The sequence below is a fragment of the Montipora capricornis genome, chromosome 2, assembly GCF_036669925.1.
Source record: "Montipora capricornis isolate CH-2021 chromosome 2, ASM3666992v2, whole genome shotgun sequence".
NCBI lineage: Eukaryota > Metazoa > Cnidaria > Anthozoa > Scleractinia > Acroporidae > Montipora > Montipora capricornis.
Window position 1 is genome coordinate 45,702,251 of NC_090884.1, and position 24,231 is coordinate 45,726,481.

At 40.9% G+C, this 24,231-nt stretch overlaps 1 protein-coding gene across 1 annotated transcript in view; it reads right to left on the minus strand.

Moving 5' to 3' along the window:
- Positions 1-574: 574 nt before the first annotated feature.
- Positions 575-24,231, minus strand: part of LOC138023740 (hephaestin-like protein) — a 23,748-nt gene continuing 91 nt past the window's right edge. The window contains exons 1-14 of the mRNA XM_068870801.1: positions 24,065-24,231; positions 19,268-19,701; positions 18,409-18,726; positions 17,100-17,418; positions 16,675-16,870; positions 15,923-16,160; positions 14,281-14,451; positions 12,696-12,896; positions 10,246-10,492; positions 4,957-5,199; positions 3,566-3,791; positions 2,653-2,973; positions 2,043-2,208; positions 575-1,055 (exon numbers count right to left, since the gene is read on the minus strand). The exon at positions 24,065-24,231 is cut by the window's right edge and continues 91 nt beyond it. Coding sequence (XP_068726902.1) covers positions 934-1,055; positions 2,043-2,208; positions 2,653-2,973; positions 3,566-3,791; positions 4,957-5,199; positions 10,246-10,492; positions 12,696-12,896; positions 14,281-14,451; positions 15,923-16,160; positions 16,675-16,870; positions 17,100-17,418; positions 18,409-18,726; positions 19,268-19,701; positions 24,065-24,231 — 3,369 coding nt within the window. The 3' untranslated portion in view covers positions 575-933. The remainder of the gene's footprint in view (positions 1,056-2,042; positions 2,209-2,652; positions 2,974-3,565; positions 3,792-4,956; positions 5,200-10,245; positions 10,493-12,695; positions 12,897-14,280; positions 14,452-15,922; positions 16,161-16,674; positions 16,871-17,099; positions 17,419-18,408; positions 18,727-19,267; positions 19,702-24,064) is intronic.

The window sequence follows — 24,231 nt, forward strand, 5'->3', positions numbered from 1 at the left end:
ATAAGGGACGCTCTACAGAAATCAGATGAACTTGATCTTAAACACATACATACATACCTACATACATACATCCTTAATTGGCCACTCCCCGCAGGGGCTTTTCAGGGCCATGAAACACAATCACGACAGAACAGAACATTCAACAACGACTGTTAAGAATCCCAACTGGCCAGAAGCAAACCAGGCCCCAGTTGTTCAAACGATGGATATCGCTATCCACCGCACCGGACCGGATAAATCACTATCCAGTGGATAAACACTAGTAAAACCAATTGCGCTATTCAATGGATAGTGATTTATCCGGAGGATAGCGTTATCCACCTTTTGAACAACTGGGGCCAGTTGGCTATTTACAAGTGCAGCTGCTCTGCTGGGAAGGTGAACCAGGGACTACTCAGAGGAAATTCAAAGAGTGGTCAGAAGCAAAAACCTCTCGGAGCAAAGTAGACTTAAACCTCGTGTAACGCCAAGACTGAGAATGGAACCTGGGCCACATTGCTGGGAGGCGAGTGCCGTCAACACTGCGCCATCCGCTGCTCCCTCCCTGTTCTTATGCAACAACTTCATACACGCCTTTTGTTCTTTTGTTTTTGAGCACTTTATTTCTAATTGAAAGCCCATTCGCAAAATTAGCTAGACAAACAAATGTCTCTACGGTGTACGGTGTCGTTTTTCCCTAAGTGTAACGTGTAAAGTTCCAACTCTGGAAACATCCGCGACGACTTCTATCATAAAGCGTTTATCCTTGTTTTTAAAACTCGGATTTTTGCTCACAGATTTCCAGTCCCAAGGTGATCTTCTAACGCGCAACATTCTTCAAAAGCTGACTACTTTTATATTTAATACAGTTTTGTGCTGAACGTCTTCAGTGTTTTCTAGACTGTTTCTAACTTGTCTTTTTTTTTGGGCTTCCTTTGAGTAAACATGGTAGATTCACAGATCTGTAAAATACATGCTCCAGACAACAAGCAAAGCGAAACAACCTGCAGCAACCATATGACTGATCTTCGAGTCGGGTGCACCACTTTCGGCTTTCACTGTTGGCTTAGGTTTTTCTGGAGAAAACAAATAGAAGAGGAATGAATGAACGAACGAATGAATCAACAAGCGATGAACGTATGTGATCTACTATAGATGGATGGAAGGATACTTCCATCTAAAATCACTGCTTTATATTTCGGCTCCCAAGCGATCTTAAGAGCGGCACATACCATCACTTGCAACTACCTGTCCACACGCGTGACAAAAACATGTCCTGCCGGCCAATCAAAATTCAACGTTTTGACACTCAAACTTCACAGTTTACCCGCCCATTTGGGAACGTTTTGGCGCCAGTTACGCAAATGATCGTAGCTGGTTTATTTGCCGTTTGGCAAGACATGGCGTTTACAAAAAGTAACTGACTAGGTAGGAATTTCAACCAAGGTGTTCAAAGCTGCAAAAGAAAAAATGCCCGTACGTGTTGGTGATTTTGCTTCCTGAGAAGTGTTTGCGGAGTGGCGCCAAAACGTTCCAAAATGGGCGGGTAACCTTTGAACTTTGAAGTTTGACTGGCCGGCAGAACATGTCTTTTTTAAGCGTGCGGACAGGTAGCTGCAAGCGACGGTATGCCTGCCCTTGGGAACTTAAATTTTTCATTGGTTCGAAATTTACCTCGAAATTGGGGGAGAACTTTCTCAAGTTTTTTAGATCAGTCTTTAGGCCTCTTTTTGAACCAATTTTATCATGAACACTGATCGCCAACAGAGAAAATATGCGCTGTTTGTCAAAGTAGTTACTAAATGATTGAAAGCCACACAATTAATGAGCGCGCCATAACTGTGAATAATGTTTGCTTTCCACCCGAGAGGCCAACATGTTTTTGTTGAAAAAACAAACAACCAAATTCGATAGCGGGACGAAGGTGAGTGCGACTCAAGGGTTGGCGCCAGAACTGTGAATAATGTCTGCATTCCACACAACACGAAATTGTTAGCACCCGACATGTGTTTGTTGAAAAAACAAACAATTTGCTGTTGGTAAAAGTAATTATTAAATCTCACCTGTTGGCGCCATAACTGTGAATAATGTCTGCATTCCACCCGACATGTGATTGTTAACATGACAATGGAGAAGCCATTTCCCAGTGCTATCGGGAATCATCTCGACGGCTGCGTAGACTCCAGGGAAAAGGTCATAAACATCCTTTCTGTGAAGAGTTGACGATTTCTGTAACACAATGATCTGTGTTAGTACTTATAGATTTCGTCTGATCAAGGGTAACGCTATCGAAACACGATGGCACTCGAAATCAGGGTGTCATACTTTTGGCTTGAGTTCTGATCACAGTTCAAAGACAGAAGCACGAAAGTTGATGCAAGTTCTGGAAGTTGAATTCGTTGTTGGGCGAATTTTATTGACATTTGAATTCGATATACATCAAACGAAAAAGATTTGTATGTATGATTTGGACCAACCAAACTGATAGTCTTTTGTTGCAACTACTTTCCTTTCAAGTTATGACCATTTTCAATGCTTGTACGATCAAGTCGAAAGCCACTGATTCTGCTTTTAAATATTTTTGCGCCTTATATTTAAATTCCATCATTACGGTATGCCTGATGCGTAGCAGTTGGTGCTAAAACTAATGCATATTTCAGTAGCAATTCTTACATAAATAAATGTCTGTCCATGAAAGTGAACAGTGTGAACATCAGTCAAATCTCCAAGCCCCATGAGGTACCAGACCACTTTCTCTCCACTGTACATTTTTAATCCTGGTAAGTTGCCGTAAAGGAAGCCATTTATTGCGTAGTTCTGGTTACTCTCCTTGAACCCTGCGTCATTCTTTAGTCGGTTTAGAGGTCCAGGGTTTGAGCAGTACTTGTTGATGTTCTCATTGAGATACCAGCTTCTATTCTCGTCGAATGTGGCAAAGAGCAAAAAGAATTCACGATCCACGTCACGACGGGAGTTGTTGCCTTTAAGCGTGCCCTTTTAATGTAAGGGAATGAACAACATGTTAGTGATTGTGAAGGATGACCCTGACGCGTCTGTTTGTTACAACTTAGTACCTCAATGAGATACCGAGGGAGCAACGTCATTTCAATAGCAAACAAGCTTCATTTCGTATCCCGAGTGGGCGCCCGCTCTAGGGGTCGTATGTTAGTTAAATGGTGTACTTTGTTCTGATATATTTTTCTCCCATGATTTGATTTGATTTGATTTTCATTCTCCCTAGTTTGTTAATCGACTATGTAACTCCGCGACTTGAATAAATTACCAATCGCTTTAGGTTTAGTCGTTAAATAGTCTTCTCAGCTTAGTCTTCCACGCAGATTAGTCGGGTAGTGTACTGAAACTTAAATAAAGTGATCATTGATTGGCATATCTGTGTGACTTCTAACAAAAGTAGGAGTTCATTACTTGCAGCATGCAATTCCCGAGTTACAGTAAATAAGTGAAGGTATGTCACAGTCCCTACAGACTCTCACAAATCTCTAAAGACGGGTTGGAGATACTTGCTTCTATACGATCTTTAGCCTTACGTCAACAAACCTACAACTTAAATCAATTTTTCAAATACCTCTTTACAAACAACAAGTGGTCCAACAAGTCCACTATAGAAATCTATGACAGGATACGAATCGGAATAGTACGACCAAACCAAGCAGTTTCCGTCATTGCTTGTGGGTCCAGCTCGTTCGGGAACCTGCCACACGTAATTGTATGTTTTGCCTGGGTGTATGGCGTTGTCTGCCAGGTATGCTCCAGTTGTCCCATCACGGTAATTTGAACCTTCATCCTCTTTACTTGAAGAAAATTGCAACGAAAAACTTCAAAACTGTAACTGATTTTATGATATGATTGGCTTTAAAGACTAGGAACAGCGTGTGATTGGTGCTTCTCGATTTGTCTTCAGATCGAACGCACACAAGAAAGCGCTTACTGACTTAACTCATGTGAATTATTACCAGCTACTGATTGCTACTTACAAACTATCATGACAGCACCAAAAGAACAAATTACCAACACATGGCATTCAATGCCAGGGGTTTATTGAGTGTGTATTCAGCATGCGTCAGTCAGTCATCCGATGTAAACATGTGGTGCGCCAGAAACGGAAAACCACTAAAAGGCCACCCTTCAGATGTGGCCAAAAATGCGTGGAAACGTATTTATTGCTCCATACAGCAGCACACGACACAGACGAAAGACTTTTTTTTAAATCAGTATGTTAAAGCTTCTTCCAAAAATAAGAGCAAGCTAAACAGACAAAACTATGCGCCTTTAAAGGAAAAGACGAAGAATGGACAATTTAGAATGACGAAAACCTTAAACAGTCCTCAAACTTTCCATGACCGTACCCTTCAGCTTCTCCACTGTTCCGTTAAAAATCTATTATCAACCTAACGTCTTGCCACTCAACTGAAGGAAATTATATCTGTACTGATGGTGTCTCAGTGGCTGGTCGTTGGGCTTAGTAAATCCTCACTTGTGTCTGCTACTTGCAGTTAGGTGAAAGAGTTTACTATCACCATCGAAATTTCCCTGGTAGCAGAGGTCTCTTTCCTTTTGCCTTCGCTGGGCTGATGAGTACGGGGAAAAAACCTCTGTCATGGGTCGAAACTCACATTGATCCAACCGCTGTCCACAATCTTGGACGGCACTCTTCAAACCGCACACCCCATATGTTTGCCAACTGTGACTTGGGTCTGCTGTGTCCCAGACATTCCTTTACAGTAATTTCGCTGATGTTAAGCGAGCCCACATAACATGAAGTATCACGTGAGGGTTCGGTCGCTAGGTGACAGCCGCGCATGCTCAACACAGTGAGTTTCGACCCATGGCAGAGGTCTTTTTACCCGTACTCACCAGCCCAGCAAAAACAAAAGAAACCTCTGCTAGCAGGGAAAATCGAAATACTAAGCGAAATATATAGTTTTAGATTTTGCAAAATAAAAAAAGTGCCCTTACTCGTAAAACACTCCGTGAGGATGCATAGAGTAATCTCTACTCGCCATGTTTTTAAACCACACTTCAATGGTATCTCCAACCTCAGCTCGAATGATCGGTCCCAGAATTCCAAGGTGTTTGTCGTAGTCTGTTTTTCTTTCCTTCTTTACTGAAAAAGTGTAATCAGTAAACTCACGAAACACAGCTTTTTTGTATTGACGACCGATGCGATTAGAGCCTTGTTCAGTGTATCTTTTGGCATCCCTTTGAGAGTAAAAACCAACAAACATATGTTAGAGGCATGATATGGAGTCATAATAATAGAGAAAGACGGCATAGGTAGAGAACTAATCAACAGTTGCATGGTTAAGAAGTTTCGGTGCCGAGAATCACAATTAAATTGGATCTAAATATTAATTTTCTATATGTTTTGTCTGTGTAATCATATGCATGGATAATTTCTCCATTCTGATTGGCTAACAGAAATGAAGTATTCAGGTAAAAAATAGCAGAAAAGAGGTAATTTAGAGCAAAAAGAGGTAACGAACTAAGCTATCTGATTGGTCAATAATCAAAGAAAGTCTCAGATGGCCAATCAAATGCGAGCGCCAGATGGCGCAATATTTGAGTCATGGTGTGATTGGGTGATACGCGTGCTTTTCTTTTGATCTCATTTAGATTTAAAGTTTCATGGAATAAGTAATCGCATGATTTTTCTCGTGCAACTGATTTGGAACAACGGAGCACTCGCATTTTTTTTAAGACTACAAATTGCACTTACCCTATGGGCTCGTGCAACTTTGTTGGTCTTTGAAAACAGTTACTCGTGCGTATTTATTCCTAATTGCACTCGAGATCATCTCTCGTTGAAGGCCGCCATAATCAAAACACAAAACGGTTTTCGATGCTATAAAAATAACTGATGTCAAGTGCCCTGCGTTTACCTCCATGGTATTCCTCGGCATTTGATCGGTTATTAAGAACTATCCTTACAAGAAATACGGTTGCAGTTGTAGCTCAGTCGGTAGAGCAGCAGTGATCTAATCCGAAGGTCGTGGGTTCAATTCCCACCCTGGTCAGAGTTTTTCTCTGTTCATGTGTGGGCCCATTTCCAGGGCTAACGCTCACATGGTTCATATGGGGTAGTATACTAGCACTTCACATTACACTCTAATCAGTTACGTCTGCGTAGCAGGTGGTCTGGTCAATTTTAGGAGCTTTTTTCCACCGGGGCTGACGTTCGAGTGATCAGATGAATGTAATTGGCCACTCGAAAAGAGAGCGAACGGGGAAGCGGCGAGGAGAACGAGCGAGGAAACGCCTGAAATCAACACCACAACATCTTAAACCTTCCATTTCCAATCACGTGTCGAGCAGGGGTTTGATGTCAACTCCCAACCAATCATAGGCTGCAGTGCAGGCGTTATTTTGGCGCGGAACGCTTGATAACCCAGGTTTTCGATGCCGCCATCTTGGATTGTGATTAGATGCTTGACCGGGAGAGGGTTGGTGCAGTGGCGGGTTGGGGGTGGGGCACTCGAAATAACATATATTTAATAACATATACTCGAAATATTTTTCTTTCCCCTCCCCCTCCCCCCTTCCCTATTTTTCCACTTAACGCCTACTCCCTCAGCAAATATTTCCTCGCCCCAATCTTCCACAGTTACCAAATCTTAGAAAGATGGTGGCCTAATACGAAAATGTGCACTCGCGCGCCCAAAATACGCCTGCACTGCAGGCTAAACCAATCATAGCGCGCCTTGTGTAAACATTGGCGGTAATACAATTACTGCGCCTTTCAATAACATGTGAACTCTTAAATTCAAAGGTCAACCGACAAATGCGTTTTTCACTACCGTCAATCAAATGTTCGGCGGCTCCTCCCAGCTTCCGACTACTGTCGAGTGCGTAATAATCAAATCACATCGTTAAGCCCACTTCAGTCAACAAAGTCGGAAGCTGGGAGGAGCCGCCGAACATTTGATTGACGGTAGCGAAAAACGCATTTGTCGGTTAACCTTTGAATTTAAGAGTCCGCATGTTATTGAAAGGCGCAGTAATTCGCTTGGGAAAAAAATTGCAAGATCGAACTGAGATTACAACTGACCCTTTAACGTTTCCCTGTCCATGTTTCTACTGCGTGCGATTCGTCGACAACGATATACATAGTCGACAATTTTTTGTGGAAGTTATTAGAATGTCATTTCAGCATGTTGAGAAAAGCCTTGTCCATGCAGCGCATCTTCTGCCGATGCGAAATCTGGTTGGAGGTTCCCAATGGGATACATATGGCATCCGACAACCAGAGGTTGCCGTCAGTCGTCATCCTTCAGCTTCTTTAATTTAATCTGGTCACCGATGATCCTTGTAAAATTAAGGTGTGATATCGATTAATAATGCGGAAGAAGGACCGCCAAAATATCACCTTCATTCAGTAGTGGTTTGACGTCTTTCTGGTCTTATTCAGAAAATTCAGGCTACCGCAATGAAATTTCCAAATTTTTTGAAACCAGGGGCGCTTTCCTTTTGTATGGAAAAACCGGGAAGAATTCTCTGCTTAAAGGAACAGAACAAATTTCCTCAATATATGGAACGGGACGAGTGTATTCCTTTTGAGACTTTCTTTTCTTTTTTTCCCAAGAGACTGGGTACTAATCATTGGCTGGGTTGAAAAGTGGGACAGGGGACTTGGGGACTCGGGGACGTGAGGCCTCGAGCACTCGGGGCCGTAGGGTCGCGGGGACTCGGAAACTTGAGGACGTCGGGACTCGAGGATGCGGCGACACATTTTCGAAGTAAAGAATTTCAGAAATGGGAAAACACCCTAACGTAAAAGGAAGTTGAATCCCTTATATTATTTTGCAATAACGATTATCTGTATGCTTTTCAAGTACCAGGTAAATACACACCGAAATGTCAAAAATTGGATTCTCGAAAAGTACTTCTCGTCACCCGTCAAAGAGCTCGACTTTGAAACAAAGCAGGAGACCTAATGGCCCATTGCTACGACACTGTAGCTGAAATTTCACGTTGCAGCGTTTGTTGTTGTTATTGATGCACAAATACTTGTGCCTTATAACTTCTTCTCTGTAATTGATGTTTGAATACCGTTCCAATGTCGTTGTTGGCGGCATTGTGACTGCATCTTTCCTGGCGCTTGTTCAATTTGTTACCTTTGATGAAAAATTCGGGATGTTACAGTTGATATTGTCGAAATGTTCGTCATCACAGGACCATGGACAGAAGCTAAGTAACTCTTGACTCCGGTGTGTTAAGGCTTGACCAAGCTCATAAATTGGCATATTTTTGTTCTACGAGGAAGCACTTATCCAATCGATCATACTTAGCTTTCTACTCGCTCCTTCATGTGAAAGTCACTTAAATGTCCATAGAGGTCACAATGAAAATGAACGATGCCACATTAATAGGTATAATTATCCGTTAATGATTGTTTTAATTAAGCAGTTTCAAGCAAAAAGTTGACGGAATTTTTTAGGGTAGACGTTCCCAATGTCAAAAACAAGCGTTATGACGTCATTAGTCAAAAATGTCACGTGACACAGACAACTACGAGTGAAATGAAAAGGTTAGGATGCAGAAAATGGAAGTTAGTACTTTCAATCTTTGCTTGGGGATGTTCAATTATTGAAATTCAAGCCTCGATACACTTGGGAATTGTAAAATGATTTGAGAAATGGTCATACTAACCTTTCGTTCATGTTGCCTATGTCAAATAAATAAGGACTTAAGGCAAAAAAAACATTATCCCCACGTTTTACGTATGTACCTAAATTACTCCACCGTGTAACTTGATAGTAGTATAATGAAAGTATACATATATTTACTACATTGTAAAAACGAAGAACATAAAATCGGGGTACAACGCAGTTACGATCAAAAGATGAGGATTTTTGAAATATGATGAAAAGTTGAACAAATGGTAAAAATGCGTCGCCATGTCTCCGAGTCCCGACATCCCTACGTCCCTGAGTCCCCGAGTCTCCAAATCCCTACGTCCCCAAGTCCCCGAGTCCCCACATCCCTGTCCCCGCGTCCCCGTCCCACTTTTCTACACAGCCCTAATCATTTAGAATAACAAACATGGCTGCCGGATTTTAGATCATTACTTCATAACTAGTAATTCTCACCTGCAGAGCTACAAAAGTATCCATGTTAATGGACTGAACCCTGCACGATTCACTTGGGCAGCTAAACACCAAGGCCCATGGGGTCTGCCATGTTTTTTTCCTTTTTTTCAAGGAGCATGGTAATAGTGTGACACAGCAAATGGAACGGGACTTTCAGATCATTCCGGGAAAACCAAGAAGAGATGAATACCTCTGAAGGTGTTCCTTTTTGCCCGAAAAATGTTCCATTTTTGGAAAGTCTGTTCCATTTCATTTACCACCGGATCAATCAGATTTTCCGTACAAAAAGAAAGCGCCCAAGATTGTCGGCTCTTTGCGCTTTGTTTTGTCTTTACACTTTTATGAAAGGGCAATAAATTTTGACTGACAGGCGGATTTTTCTAACAATTTTTTATCAGCCAATCAGGAACGATATTTTCTCCGTCCGTGGGCGAACGGAGGTTTCCAAAATGTTGCGAGGTTGATTATAGGTGGTTTCTCATTCCTTCTCCTCAACCCCTCCCCTATCGCGTTCTCGTTTGACTTCGGTCCAGGTTTTCCCATGGCCATAGTCAAAACGATCACTCGAAAGTCAACCCCGATGGAAAGAGGCGTCTAAAATTCGCCAGTCACCTCAGTTATCACTAGTTGATGGCTTACAACCAAAATTCTTAAAATTCTTCATTGTGTAGCTGCCCTTTAAATCCAATGTTTCCAGCCGATGGATTTTTGATTTTCGATTGTCTTAAATTGATAAATTTCCACAAAAGAACATTCTTTTCAACCTCTTTCGGTCTCAGCGCGGTTTCTCTGATCCAGACCTCTACGCGTGTAATCAATGCTGCCCGTCCCTAACTTTAAAAATCCCGCTAAAGACATAGCCAATTAAATAAGTTGGTTAACCAAATCAATTTTTCAGGTTCCCATAGAACGCGAAATCCCGATGAAGCCATCCAACAGGAAAAGTTCCATTCCAAAAGGACACCGTGAGCATGGCTTATTAGCTAGACGTGTGATTCTGAGTCCGCGACTAGGCAAAGTTCGTGCAATAAGATATGAATAGATCGTTACACGGCATTGCAGTCTCTAGTGTTAAATGTTTATTTGTATAAAATAACAATTTATGTGTCGGTAAGAGAAACGTGGAGCCCATGTTGCATGGGCTCATACTGATACATACTCGCTGTCTTCCAGTGCTTTTCCTTCTAAAATATCTCTCCCAGAGGGAGCATAATCCCAAGTCTCCTCAACTGCCGCTATGAAATATCGCCTGATTGTGTCTGAAGCTTGCGCCGAGATTGACCTCCCACAATTCTCTCGCACTGTGTATGTAGTTTCCATGCCCCCTGTTGCGTGGCTCGTCGTTTGGCAAAGGACCTTCCAAATCCCTGGATTATCCGGTGTCATGTACACGGTATGGAGCGACCCTGTCGAGGCAACAGAGCGGGTTGCAACTGGTTTTCGTGTCTTGAAACCGTGGGAAAGGAATAACTCTGACTAATCAGAGCCAGCGCAAACAGTGGGATGACCCATACCTCTACAAAGAAGGTTTTAGTCATTTATAAAGGCCTGATTTTCTTTGATAAGTTGAACTGTGATTTTCGCAATTCACCCTCGTTACATTCATTTTAATCCAGTGTTGTTGAAGTGTTTCAGAGAGTGGGGTAATTTAAATGTGACGAGAGAATTCGCAAATATCCATATTCTCTCACACTTCATCACTTTACAGGTTTTCAAAAGTGTTTTATCACCAAATCTCACTAACTATTTCATTTTAATGAAAATGGTAATTTAACCCAGAATTATGACCCTTAACGTCAGTCTTTGCCGTGTACATATAATCTTTCGCTGGAAATGTTCATAAGGGTTCCACGCAAATGGAACAAATCACTAGCGATAATGAAAACAAAGAAAATCTCGGCTTAAGCTTAACCACTGAATACCCTGCCAATACATTTGCATAAGAATAACAACAACTGTACCCTGACTTGTTTTTCAAAGAACGCGGCTGAATGCTACAAAGGTGGCAGCGAAATCTTATCCAAAGGAAGATGGCCTTAGTGTGCGAAAAAGCGTTGCTGGCAGTTTGTTAGGAAATGCAACAAACTTTCGAAAATTCCTATAAGAACTGCTTTCCCAAGCTTCTCTCCAACGGAAAAGACACCCCTAGCACACCTTTGCGTGTGACGTTCCTAGACTTCCTTGCCCTTCCTTCCTTCCTTTTTAGATTTGTCCAATAATGCTTCGTCTAAGGTTGCTTGCCATTTGCCAAACATTTTATGTTTATTAGATAACAGGAATACGGAGGTAGTGTGAGAATTGAACTCAAATTAGTTATCCAATAAGAATTTAAATCAAACATTTGAAACTTGCTCAAAATGAGTGCGTTCAGCTTGTGATTGTCGCAATTATTACTTTAAAATTACTCTGTGGTGTTGCTTAAAGCTGTTTTCTTTTTCTTATTAGCTTAGCTGTAGGTCTTAGTTTCATAGCTGATGGTTCGGTTGGGTTACCTGATACATTTTTTAGGAGATTATGTGTTGACGCCTTTTGTTGGCAGATTGATGAATAAACAAGCAAATGTAAAACTTGCCAAATAAAGCGCACAAGCTTATTTTAAATGCATGCTGCCAAGAATACTTTAATTATTATCTCCAGTGTTAAGTAATAAAATTCACCAATTAATCAGATTGGTCAGACTATCAAGTGACAACTGATTTAATAGCGGTAACTTAGAGCAATGAAGGGACATGGATTGATAGCTTTCATAATAATAATAATAATAATAATAATAATAATAATAGTAATAATAATAATAAACCTTGATATTTACCCAGGAAGCTCCACTCACCCGAAAGTGGTTTACAGGGAGGTCCTGCGTCCAATGGAATCGAAATTTGGAGATGTTGGTTTTTGAGGAGAAGGGAAAACCGGAGAACCCGGAGAAAAACCTCTCAGAGAAGAGTAAAGAACCAACAACGAACTTAACCCTTACGGCCACGAATCCGAAGTCGAACCCAGGCCACATCGGTGGGAGGCGAATGCTATCCCCCATTATAATGGAATCCGGATTCCGGAATCCAGCAAAAGTGAGGCTTTGGAATCCAGAATCCACAGATTTCGATGGAATCCAGGATTCATTTCAGTGGAACCCGTGAGTTAAGAATCCGAAATTCAAGACTCGGGATTCGGGATCCTCTATTTTGGATCCAGAATCCACGGACTGGGTTCTGGAATCCGAGGGCTACCTGGATTCCTTTACATAGGGCGAACTATAACTACTAAGCCATCCCTACTCCCCTGGGATAAAGTGCTAATAGCCAAAACGTCAGCTCGCAAATCTTCCTTATGGTGGTTAAGTTTACTCCCTACCGAGGCAGCTCCACAGTTTTTTTTTTTGGAAAGTAACCCTTTTGCAAACTACAAGCGTTGCCATTACATTAGCCTACAAGCAGGCTCTTACGTTGTAAATGGCGCGCGGTCTCAATAAAGGGGCTTGGTGACTAGTTTCTTTCTTTCGAACCAGTCACCAAGCCCCTTTATTTCGACAGTGTGCCATTTTCAACGGAAGAACCTGCTTGCAGGCTACTATTACATGAACATTGTTATCTTATTAACATCTTTCCTCACCTTGTACAAGTCCTATAACGTCTGTTCGTTTGCCATTAAAAATAACAGTGTTGCCATAGAAAGAAGCAGAATGCATCAGTATTCCACTCATGATATGCCAGGACACACGATCGCCTCTGCACATGCTCAGACCTGGCAGGTTTCCATAAACGTACCCATTGATATCGTGCATTTTGTTGCTGCTAATGTAAGCTGCGTCCGCTGAAAAACAATAATAGTACCAAAAAGTTATCTTTCTTTTGGAATCGATCGCGGTAGACTCAAATTCATGATTTCAGTTTTCAACCTAGAAAATTGCATTTCTAACGCGTTAGGTTGTGCTGTTCGACGCATGGCGTTCGAGCTAATCTTTGGTTTGCTTGTATCAAAATTTGTAGATTCCCATGGTATTCAACGCCACCTAGAGCTGACCATACCTCCAACAGCCAGGACTGATTTGCTCACTAAACGTCGGTTATCAGCTCAATCGATCACCTAATGTTTGCAGTTGCACCAAGTGTTACTGAGCTGAACAGTTTGTGTCAGGAAGCGAAATTTCTTAAGTATCCCAATGTTCACAGAATTCATTGAAATTTAAGTATAACAATTATTCCATTCGCTTTGAGATCTTCGATATGCGATCGGTTATAGGTAACCTCGGTGTTGGACGCCTCGTTGGCTATTTGCCATCTCGTATCCAACGTGTGACATGAAATAATTTTTAAATGTACGCTATCGATGGGCTCATAAAGCTACGATAGTTTCCAAAATTGTCATGCAAACTAGCCGTGGGCTGGAAAAGGGAAACGCTTGCAAAGGTGCATTTGAGCTAAATGATCAAGAGTATGAGGTAAGATAGCGCGGAATCCCCCATATTTGGCCCTATTCCGATGAAAATTACGTGAAATCTATTATTAATTCTTTGTCATACTGTGTAGTTATTTCAACTGAGACAACATGTTATTGGTCAGTTCGTGTGAGCTGAAGTGAACCGCGAGGTCACGGTAACAACGGATAAAAATAACCTTCGCAGCACGGACGCGATCTAAAAATAGATTTCAAATAAATATCATGGGCCACAGGGATACCATCTATCACCTCTCGAAATGTAATGAATTTAATTTGTCTGAAATAGTTTGACCGTTTCCTGTTTTATCCAACTCAAACATAAAAGTAACTCGTGCGATTCTATCTTATTACTAGTGAACATCAGTGAACCATAAACAACGTTAACGCACTTATGTGGCTAAAAAGTAGTAAAATCTCCCAATATTATGCTGCGAGCGTCTCCGCTTTTTCCCGGATCGTTATTCCTTGTTTAGATTCGCCCTTGTCACACGGCGGCCATATTGTCCCGGGAGACCAAAAAAGCTTTGTTTTACCACGCCAAGCCTCACCCCCATGGTTTCCACTGCGAGGCTTGGCGTGGTAAAACAAAGCTCTTTTGGTCTCCCGGGACAATGTGTGGCCGCCGTGTGACAAGGGCGAATTGAAAGACGAGTGTGACTTCGTACACGGAGTTTCAATTCTGAGATTCTGAACAGGCGCGCTTGGAAAATAGGTAAACCTACTAATTAATTGATAAATTAATAAATCGAATTCACACCTTCGTTAATGATGGAGGCATTCTTAGCTTGCTGTTTGTTGAAGTCGTAGTACCAAGAAACTTTCTCCAGAGTAACAGAGAAGTAAAGAATAAATTCTCTTTCAAAATTCTTTTGTTTGTTATGGGAATCCAAACTGCCTTTTTTGCAAATCAACAGAGGACCAAAGAGACCTGAAATCCCAAGAGAAAATCTCGTTTATGAAACGATAGTTACATAAATTATAATGCATTACTAAAATGACCCGATTCTTATCACAAAAAAACAGTATGATTTATCCCAAAGTCTCAATTAAGTTACTATGGTAACAACGCGCGCACCATTTTGGGGAAAATCGGAACGAATATTTGCTGACCGCAGTTTTCTATTTTTAATGCACACAACCCGCAAAATGTGCGCCAAATATTTAAAATGATATTCCAAATAGAGTAATCGAAATCTGGATGACAGTTTTTAATAATCAACTCAGCTTTGAACACATGCATGAATTGAATTTTTCCTTGAAAATAGATCGAGAAATTTTTGCCGCGTGTATCATAGACACCCACACACCCACGTCTCGTAATTGATAGCAACTCACTCGCATTGTTTTGTAGTCCTCATATTATGAATCAGTCCAATGTTGGGAACTTTCCAAACATCACTCGTACGTATTAAATTCTAACTGTACTCAATCAATTACAAAATCATATCTTGTGGTTTCTTATAATAATTCTCTATTTTCACATTCTCCATAATGCACTTTGTTTGCCCCTCAAAATTTTCAAATGGTCTCGGGAATATGCAGTGTTTGTTTGGGGGCCAAACAAAATGTACTATGGGGAATGCGAAAATAGAGAACACCGAAATTTCAGAAACTATTATTTATCTTCTTGATGATTATAGAAAGTTTCGTTTTGTGTTCAACTTGAAAGGGCTGAATCATTGGATATTCAATTAAAAACCTCAAATGGTAAAACCTAAACTAAACTCTTACTAACTCAATTTGACGGAGAATTGTACCATCATAAAAGGCCATGTTTTTTTTCCATTCTCTAATTTCACACTCCTCATAACACACTTTATCTGCTCCCCAAATTTTGCATAAGCCAGGTTTATACAAAATTTGGGGGGCAAACAAAGAGTATTATGGGGAATGTGAAAATAGAGAATTTAAAAATCATATTACTGAACACGTGGCTAGCACTTGAGGCACAAATTCAAATGAAAAGAAAGCAAGGTCTGTCAGGAAAACGAGGGCCATAAATTTAATATGAAAATGAGATTCTTCATTTTGAAGTACGGACCTAGAGCTTGAGAAGGGTTGATTTTCACCGGCGGCCCCATCATTAGCAGAAGCAACACGCTCCAAGTGAACTCAATATCGTCTCGACACTTACTGTAGCACGTTTTGTGAGAGCAATTAACATTAATTGACGACAATTTAATTTTTCAATGTACGTTGGTTGTGATAATGCCAGCACCACCACCATAACGAGAAGAGAACGCTTAACTTTAGGGAATCGATGGTTAAAGCAGTATACAGGAAAAGCGAGGTAGACTTTCATACACCGTACTCAAATGGCGGAGGAAAAAAGAAGCATTGTCATTCCGATTAAGCCTTTCTGATTTGGTATTGTTATGTTTTCTGGACATTAAACATACCAGCGTATCGATCCTTTGTTGGGTCGACAAATGATAGATACATGCTTGTTAAACATTGCGGGTCGGTCGGCCTGGGACCCATTTCCTCGGGAACAGTCCAGTGGTAGGTATAATTTCCTCCGGGTGGAATCGCATCATCAGTTTTTTCGTCTCCGTATGTACCATCCTGATATAACGCTCCTTCGTTGGATTTGTTGAATAGAACACCGATAGGATGAATGCTGTAGTTTCTTGAAGCCTGTAATCGCCCGGTCAAAAGAGTACTGAGATATGTCGCAGTGCTGTTGTAAATCCCAAGCAGATCGGGCTTTAATATCGAATGAGACTTGTAAAATGAACGGGAGAAATTGCAGGATTATCTTCCTGCATTATGATTCAAAGGTAGCCATAAGAAGTGAATACTGCGTAACCCTCAGAGTTCAATGAATTTTTTACAATCGTACTTTCTTCTTTTCTACGTTCTCCTCAGCAAACCCGAATTCTTCACAATTTTGACATCAACCATGCAATGTAATTGTTAATTGCATGAGGTGTGACATCTGGTTTTCAATTAAACGAGCCCAATTAAATCAGACGTGCTGAACCGACTCTTGGTCTGTTTTATTGTTTCATATTCTTGAACATTTTGGCATGATTTCAGCCTCGACATTCTTATAAAAACTGAAGGTTCTTCTAAAAAGCTAGGTTCGTCAGGAACAAAGTTTGATCTGTTAATGTATTCTTAAAAAGAAAATTAAACAAAGACAACTGACCATGTTTTTGAAGACCACTTGTATGGTATCGCCAACTGCACCGCGAATGACAGGGCCCAGGTATCCAAGATGTAGTTGGTCTTCAGTCCTGTTCTTCAAAATGCTAAACGATTCGTCCGTATACTCGAAATACAGAGCCTTCTTGTAGGTGCCTCCAATTCTGTCGTCTGCTTGAATGAAGTACTTTGATGACTCGCTGAATAACAGGACATTAAATATATATTGCACCCTAGACTCATTTCTCTCATTGTCCAGCACCCCTCCCTCCCCCTCACCACCCCCTTGTTTTTCTTTTTTTACATAGGGCTTAGTCTCCACAATAAAAAAGATCGGGAAATTAATATCCCGCGAAAAATATTATCTCGACAACAAAAATTCCCATGAAGTGATTTGAAACCGCCTTGGTAATAATGACTCTAAAATACCTTCCTGGCTGGGTGAGTGATTCCCCTGTTATTTTATTCAAACCACTCGGTGCATAATTCCACAATTTTTCCTCAGCGGCTATGAAGTATCTTCGGATAGTTCCACCACTAGGCATCGACGTAGTAGCATTACGGGCAAATTTGTTTACTTTGAACACAGTGTACATTCCTCCATCATAGCCTCCCGTCACCATGCAGTTTAACAGCCAGGTTCCTGCGTTTACAGTGTTCATGTTTCCTGTCAAAAATGTCGCGGGCAGAGCAATCGCAATGCTTTGCCGGTGATGATCAATGGTGAAAATCTGTCCATGGAAATATGCTATAAAATATAGATGAATCGTCAGTTCATTTACAAATGGATAATATGGGACCGATAAGTTGATTAAAACAATTTAAGATTCATTGACTTCAAAATTCGGTAGGGGGTGGGAAATTCATTATACATGCCAAAATTGGAGCTGGGCATCATCGCTGAAGCCCCAAATCTCAAATGATTTCCTATCAGTTGGCTAAAGGTGCGTATAAGTGGCATGTCACTTGTGTAGCTCTGCTGTGCCTGTCATAAACAGGTTTATTCAGTTAACTGTCCAGTTAATCGAGGATTCATTCCGCTGTTGAGAGCAGAAACAGAGTGCACTGTTTTCCCGTTTATGTAGTAACGGAGCCAGAAGTCCGTAATCCAGAAGTAGTAATCTCTCTCATTTGGCCTTGGCGCATCAGTTTACCGTATTATCTAAATTTAGAATACAGGACCCGCCAACATAATGGCCAATCAGGTTGAGCGTAATGACCGCAACGGTGCTGGTTTGGTCCGCAACCAAAAGCCGGTCGAGCTAAATGAAAGCACGCGCACGGAAAACAATGGGCCATGTTTTCCCCCGCAAAAATCTAGCATCAACCGCTCTAAAATTAGATGATATCATAAACTGTTCGGCCGCATTGCATTGCAGATCGAGACTTTCGAATTATGAACTTCTCACGGAGTTGATAGATGTCAAAACATTCCTCTTCTGATGATACCTTTTCCACCAGAAAACAGAGAGTTAAGGCAATGGCAAACAAGGCTCTTCAATGCGTGACTTTGTGCTATCATAAGTTTTATCCCATCTCGTGTACATCGTACAGTCTGGGAAATGAATAATTTTCTGCCGTATGCTCACCTTGTCATCAAAACCACAGATTTGGTCATTTCACGTCGTTGTCTTTCAGAGTATGGCAAATATTCCCCCTTCTCCTTCCCCCTTGGCTTGCCCCTCCCTACTTTCCCCCTACCCCCAAAAAAATTGATTTCATGCAGAAGGCACCATACCTGAATGAACATCGGAGTCAGTGCCAATCCCATAGATATGCCAAGCAACTTTGTCACCAAGACACGTTTCTAAGCCTTCTAAATTGCCAAACACGCGGCCATTTATCGAGGACATTTTATTGCTCTTTACAAATGCTCCGTCCGTTTTGAGCTTCATAGCTCCGTCTGGATCCGAACAAAATCGCTTGATATTTTCATCAAGAAGCCAGCTTTTGTTCTCGTCGAAAACGGTAAAAAGAAGGATAAATTCTTTATCAACGTCTGCTCTAATCCCAGACAAAGGATCCAAGGTTCCTTTTTTACAGGTCAGAATCGCTCCTGTTTTAAAAGAAATACGTTAGAGCTTTATTTTTACTCGATACATGGCAAAAAATGCGTTTACAAATTCTATCCGGCGTCATTGTTTTCATGAAATTAAGTTAAATGCCATTTAACTGCGTCTTTTTAATTGCAAAGACAGTTCGCTTTAACAGGAAAATGTATAAACTAAAGACTTGAAGGTTTGCGACTCTCTAACAGCAACAACTATTAGTGAAAAATACACAGAAATTAACGAATATCACCATTGAGTTGAAAGAGGACGTTTTACTTCGATATGAGAATGTAACATTGAACTTCTCTCTTTTTTTTGTATTTTTTTCGTTTGGTCATCTTTTCTTAGTTTCTGTAGTCTGAGGTTCACTAAATGTTATGGACAGCCATGTTGAGGAGTTATATACAATGCAGAGGATTTCAAAGCTAAGGATTCGATTGGTTGTACCACGGTGGGGCAATTCGTTCTTTCCCCTGATTGCAACTCGCTATTTTTTAGCTCTTGTTGTTGTTAGTGTATTTCCTTGCAAACTTTGTGATATCTTACCAATCAATCCGGTGTTGATATCTTCTTGAGGACTCAAATGTGAATGGTACGCCCACATCAGGCAGTTCTCGTCATCTTCAGTTGGCGCGTGATTGTCAGGAATGCTCCAATCATAAACACGGCTCATATTTGGTTGTACATGATCGTCCCCTTTCAGGTCTCCCTTTGTGTGGTCATCATAGAGAGCTCCTTCCGAGCCCTTGTCATAAAAGACCCCATGTGGGTGCATGGTGTAGGGTCGGTTGGCCATGTTCTTGAAGTGAACTTTGATAGTATCTCCCACTTCACCCTTTATTACCGGGCCAAGAACACCCAAATGTTGGGGATGAGGAATCTCCTTTGTGAATGTTTCATCTGTAAATTCACGATACAATACCTTGCGATAAATTTTTCCAATTCGTTGAGGACCTGATTCTGTATATTGCGCTGCATCACTGCAGAAACAACAGAATCACCTTAGACGATTTCCTAGGCCACCAAGAAAGAGTTTGTGAAGAAAAGTGCGCACCGGATAGCATTGAAATTCGCTCAAACACAGCGCTGAATTCATCATTTTAAGTCGAAGAGAGACTGAAAGAGTCAAAAGAGGCTGCAATAGGGTCGCCCCTTCCTCGCCCCTCGTCCCAATCCCGATCTACCGGCTACGTGCTTTCAAAATGGCGGCCCATTACGAACGCGTTACAAACGTTGGAACAAGCGTGCGCCTGCCAAAAAAAGCCTTATTTGCAGGCTAGAGTGAAAAATAAACGCAACGCAGTAAATGCAGTCTCTTCCGCCTTCCGAAGAGAATTTTTTTTCCAAACCAGGTTTAGCCACTTTTCACGGCCCGGATACGAATTAAATCAACTTTTTGCTTTTTTCGAACGCTTTGCGTGTCTGCATATTCAGTCACATCCATGAAAACGCTCTCTTTCAATATTAAAACACAAATACAAAAACAAAGAATAAACCAAGCGCTTTGACTACATATAGCAAAGTTTGATAACTCTTTTCTCCTAAAATACTGTTTAGTCAAAAGCGCTTGACTGGAAGGATCTAATAGTTTGTTCATCACCTTCAAAGTTACGGAAAAACTAGACTAGGCAATTTTGACACAAATCACATTAACCGTTCCAAGAAGCAATATAAAGCTCATCTTCTTCTATATCAGATATCAGTTACAGAGCAAATTCTGTACTCTGTACAGTCTTACTCTTCAATACTGAAAGAATACCATATACTGTCAGTGATGCCGGGTTTTTAATTTTTTCAAATATGTTATGCTTCAAACTTAATGTTACAAAAGTGTAATGAAAAAATTTAACGAAGGAAACCAATATTACAACAAGTATATTACTTTGCCTATGAAGAGAAATAAAGAATATAAAAAACAAAGAAAAAGGGGACACCTACGAATTTCATGCCACAGGTCGACACATGGCAAAAGCTTAACCCACCGAAATGTCTTTAAGTTTGTTACATCTTGCTGTAATTGTTCTTTATCTCAAGTTTTTTAGTACTTTTTGGCTCGCGTTCTTGTCCCCCTTTTTATCTCTGTAATCCACTGGTTCAACCGAAATTACTGTTTCTTGTTAGATTTTCATCTTTCCAGTTCTTTGAAATAGCCGACAGCCAAATCGAAAGCTTTAGATCCAGTCCTTCGGATGCCTGCGCACCGTGTGCTCGTCAGTGTAGATTTTTACAATGACTGCAAAAATCTCGCACGTTCATTGGCTAATTTTTACTGTCAATAAGCGGACAGACACAATTTATAATTTATGCGATAATAACGCGATATTGCTCGCGTCAGATTGAAGTTTCCGCGAGTATTTTATGAGTTTTTTTCAATGGGATGTCAAAAGGCCAAGTGGATGTTATGCATAATCAGGCAAGTTCGGGCGATCAAGTCGCGCGTGTGACCCGTTATAAATATTTATTCACCAAATATTCCCGAATCGTCAAGTATCACCACAGAAGACAAGAACATCACTCTAAAAGCTTATTCTACACAAAAAGTAGGTTCTGGAGGTAATTTTGAGAGTGTAAATCAAGTTTACGGTAGACGATAAATACAACCTCACGAGGCATGGTATATTTAATTAAGTTAACACAACAGAAAGAGGCTAACCTCATTTTGACACGAAAATGCTTTACTATTGCCATAAAAACTATCCATGATGACATGATGAATATTCATAAAGGGCACCCTTTCCAGCGAAATATTTTTTGAAACAAACAACATATTCGCTATTAGAGGCAAAAACCCGTTCCTATTTCATTACGTGCGTGAAGACAAAAAACTCAATCGTGTTAAATTACCATACGTAATTGCAACAAAATAAAATTCAGGCCCAAACCCTTTCCATGAAGAACCTTTTCCTTGAATAATGAAGCAAAAAATAGACGACAAGCTTTATTTCAAATAATTCTCGGCTGTCACATTTCCAATTATTTTTTTTTACCTGAAGACTGTGCAGATACAAATAAACAGACAACAGAGATCACAGATCCACTTTAGGTGTTCGATTCGTTCTCTGTCTTTGTTGAACCCATAAGTTACCAGAGAATTTTCCATTTGCTTTCAGTGTTTTACATAACAGCACACTTGGTAGAATATTAGAAATACAGCTCACTTTGATTTCAGCTCGACGGGCGATAGATTGTTGTCGAAGTCCATTACTCCTCGCTTTTAAGATTTCTGATATTTATTTTTCACCGCCTGTGTTGTTTATCCAATTGACTTTCCATTATTGAGCTCCATAAGGGTATATTTTGTTTAAAGATCCACTAAGACGCCATTCCCGTTACAAGACTTTCGACGCCACTGCAGGTTAAGTTAAATATTCTACTGTGTCCACCAGAGAAATCTACGCATTTCACTACCCTCTCGATCCTAAGAAAACACGCGCAGAAGGCTCTATGCACAAAGACACCACTTAACAGAGGAGTGACAGGCTAGACTTTTACCGACACGGAGAAAAAAAAACGAAAAAAAAAAGCGACCAAATATTACCCATTTTCCGACTGGGATTGCCATACTGGCAACCCAGTAATAACAGTACAGACGCATGAATTGTTAAATTGAATACAGAAAAAGCCATTACGTCATCCGTGGAATGTGTCGACGTTGCAACTTTCATTGGTTGGGAAATAACCACCGTACTAAAGATAGCAGTGCATAATGTAATTCTTGAATTATGTGACTCGTGCGACTACTTTGCTAGCCCTTTACTCGTGTGAAAAAACAATTAAATTTAATCGTGACCTTTCAGAAAGAAAGCTGTAACTGTTATTATTGAATCGTTCATACCCATGCATATCCCGAAGATCGTTCCAGATTAATTAAGACCATTACCGCATCGGAAATTTCACAACGGCTTCGACTGATGGTGCAATCGGAGATTTCACAACGGCTATAAATGATAAGTGCATACATACATACATACATACTTAATTGACCGCTCCCCATAGGGGCTTTTCAGGGCCAATGAAACACAATCAACGAAACGACAGAACACAACAACAACTGTTAAGAATCCCAACTGGCCGGAGGCAAACCAGTTGGCTATTTACAAGTGCAGCCGGGAAGTTGAACCAGGGACTACCAGGAACAAATTCAACGAGTGGTCAGAGCGGGTCTTGAACCCGGGATCTCCGGATCTCAAGGCAAGCACCCTAACCACTGGGCCACTGGGCCACTGGGCCACAGTGCAATAAGTTCGCGTGTAGTCGTTGTTGTGCTACAGATTGATCGGGCAATTTTGTGCCTACAGTAAACTGGAAACTGCATTTGGAGACGTTGTCATCAAATTGAATGTTAGCGGAGCTCCGAGTTAAGAAAATATCCGCACGACCGTATATATATATTATAGTAAATGGATGTTGACGTAATACTGGAAAAAAGTGCTAAAATATGGTAGTTACAACTAATTTGAATTCAAATACTGGAAGATTAAAAGAAAAATAGCAAAAGAGACGGTAAATAACAAACTGAATTTTAAACGAAATATCATAAGTCCAAAAACGGAGTCGAATCCAATACTTTGTTCTTCGAACAAAATGAAAATGTCACAAGGGAGACAAATCTTCAAAGGGGCCGTCATCCTGCTCAGCAGGACTTTACAAACAACAAATGTTAACTGTCATTCAATTTCACGAAGCGTTCAAGACTAGTAATGAATATTCCAGACAGGATGACAGAGTGTCCACTATGTTGTTTGCTGCGATTTTCCCGCGTGCACGACGCACGTGTACATTTGACATTTCCACTGACCGAAATATATGGCTACAGTCGGTTCTGCGATCGTTTGCGAACGTCTGCGATTATATGGAAACAGCTCTCTTTGCGATCGTCTTCGATCTGCAATCCGCGATCGTCTGTGATCATATGGAAACCAGCCTTTAGTGAGGCGCTAACGTCCAAGGAAAGGAACGTCCGTAGAAGGGTAACCTGCGAAACTAAAAACCTTATGTAACAGATCACGAACAGATGTAATCTGCAATACACAGGAGGAACTAAACGACGTTTAAAGGACAAATTTCTGAAATGTCCCAAGATTTGCCGTGTAACTATGTCCTTCGAGACAATTGTAGATACAATTATCGTGACATTATTGGAAAGTAAACAAAACTGCCGTTGTTGGCGCAAAGGTGAAAATTGCTGCGGTTGTGCATTGTTATCCTGATATCGACCCCTGAACAATTGCCTCTGACTTGTACCTCTCGGGCGAAATAAAAGAATTATCTGAGCCGCGATCTCAGGAATCGGGAAATTTGATCGAAAGCCTGAATTCATGAGTAGTTTAATACGGTGCTCACCGGTCTTGTTCCAGTTGGATGCCTTTGACGACGTTCAAACCAGTTGGGGCATAATTCCAATCCCTCTCCACAGCCGCAATGTAGTATTTACGAGTCTTCGACGAGGCAGATCGGAACTCAAATAGAGCCATTATCAAAATCACACATGAAACAGTCCATTTCGATTT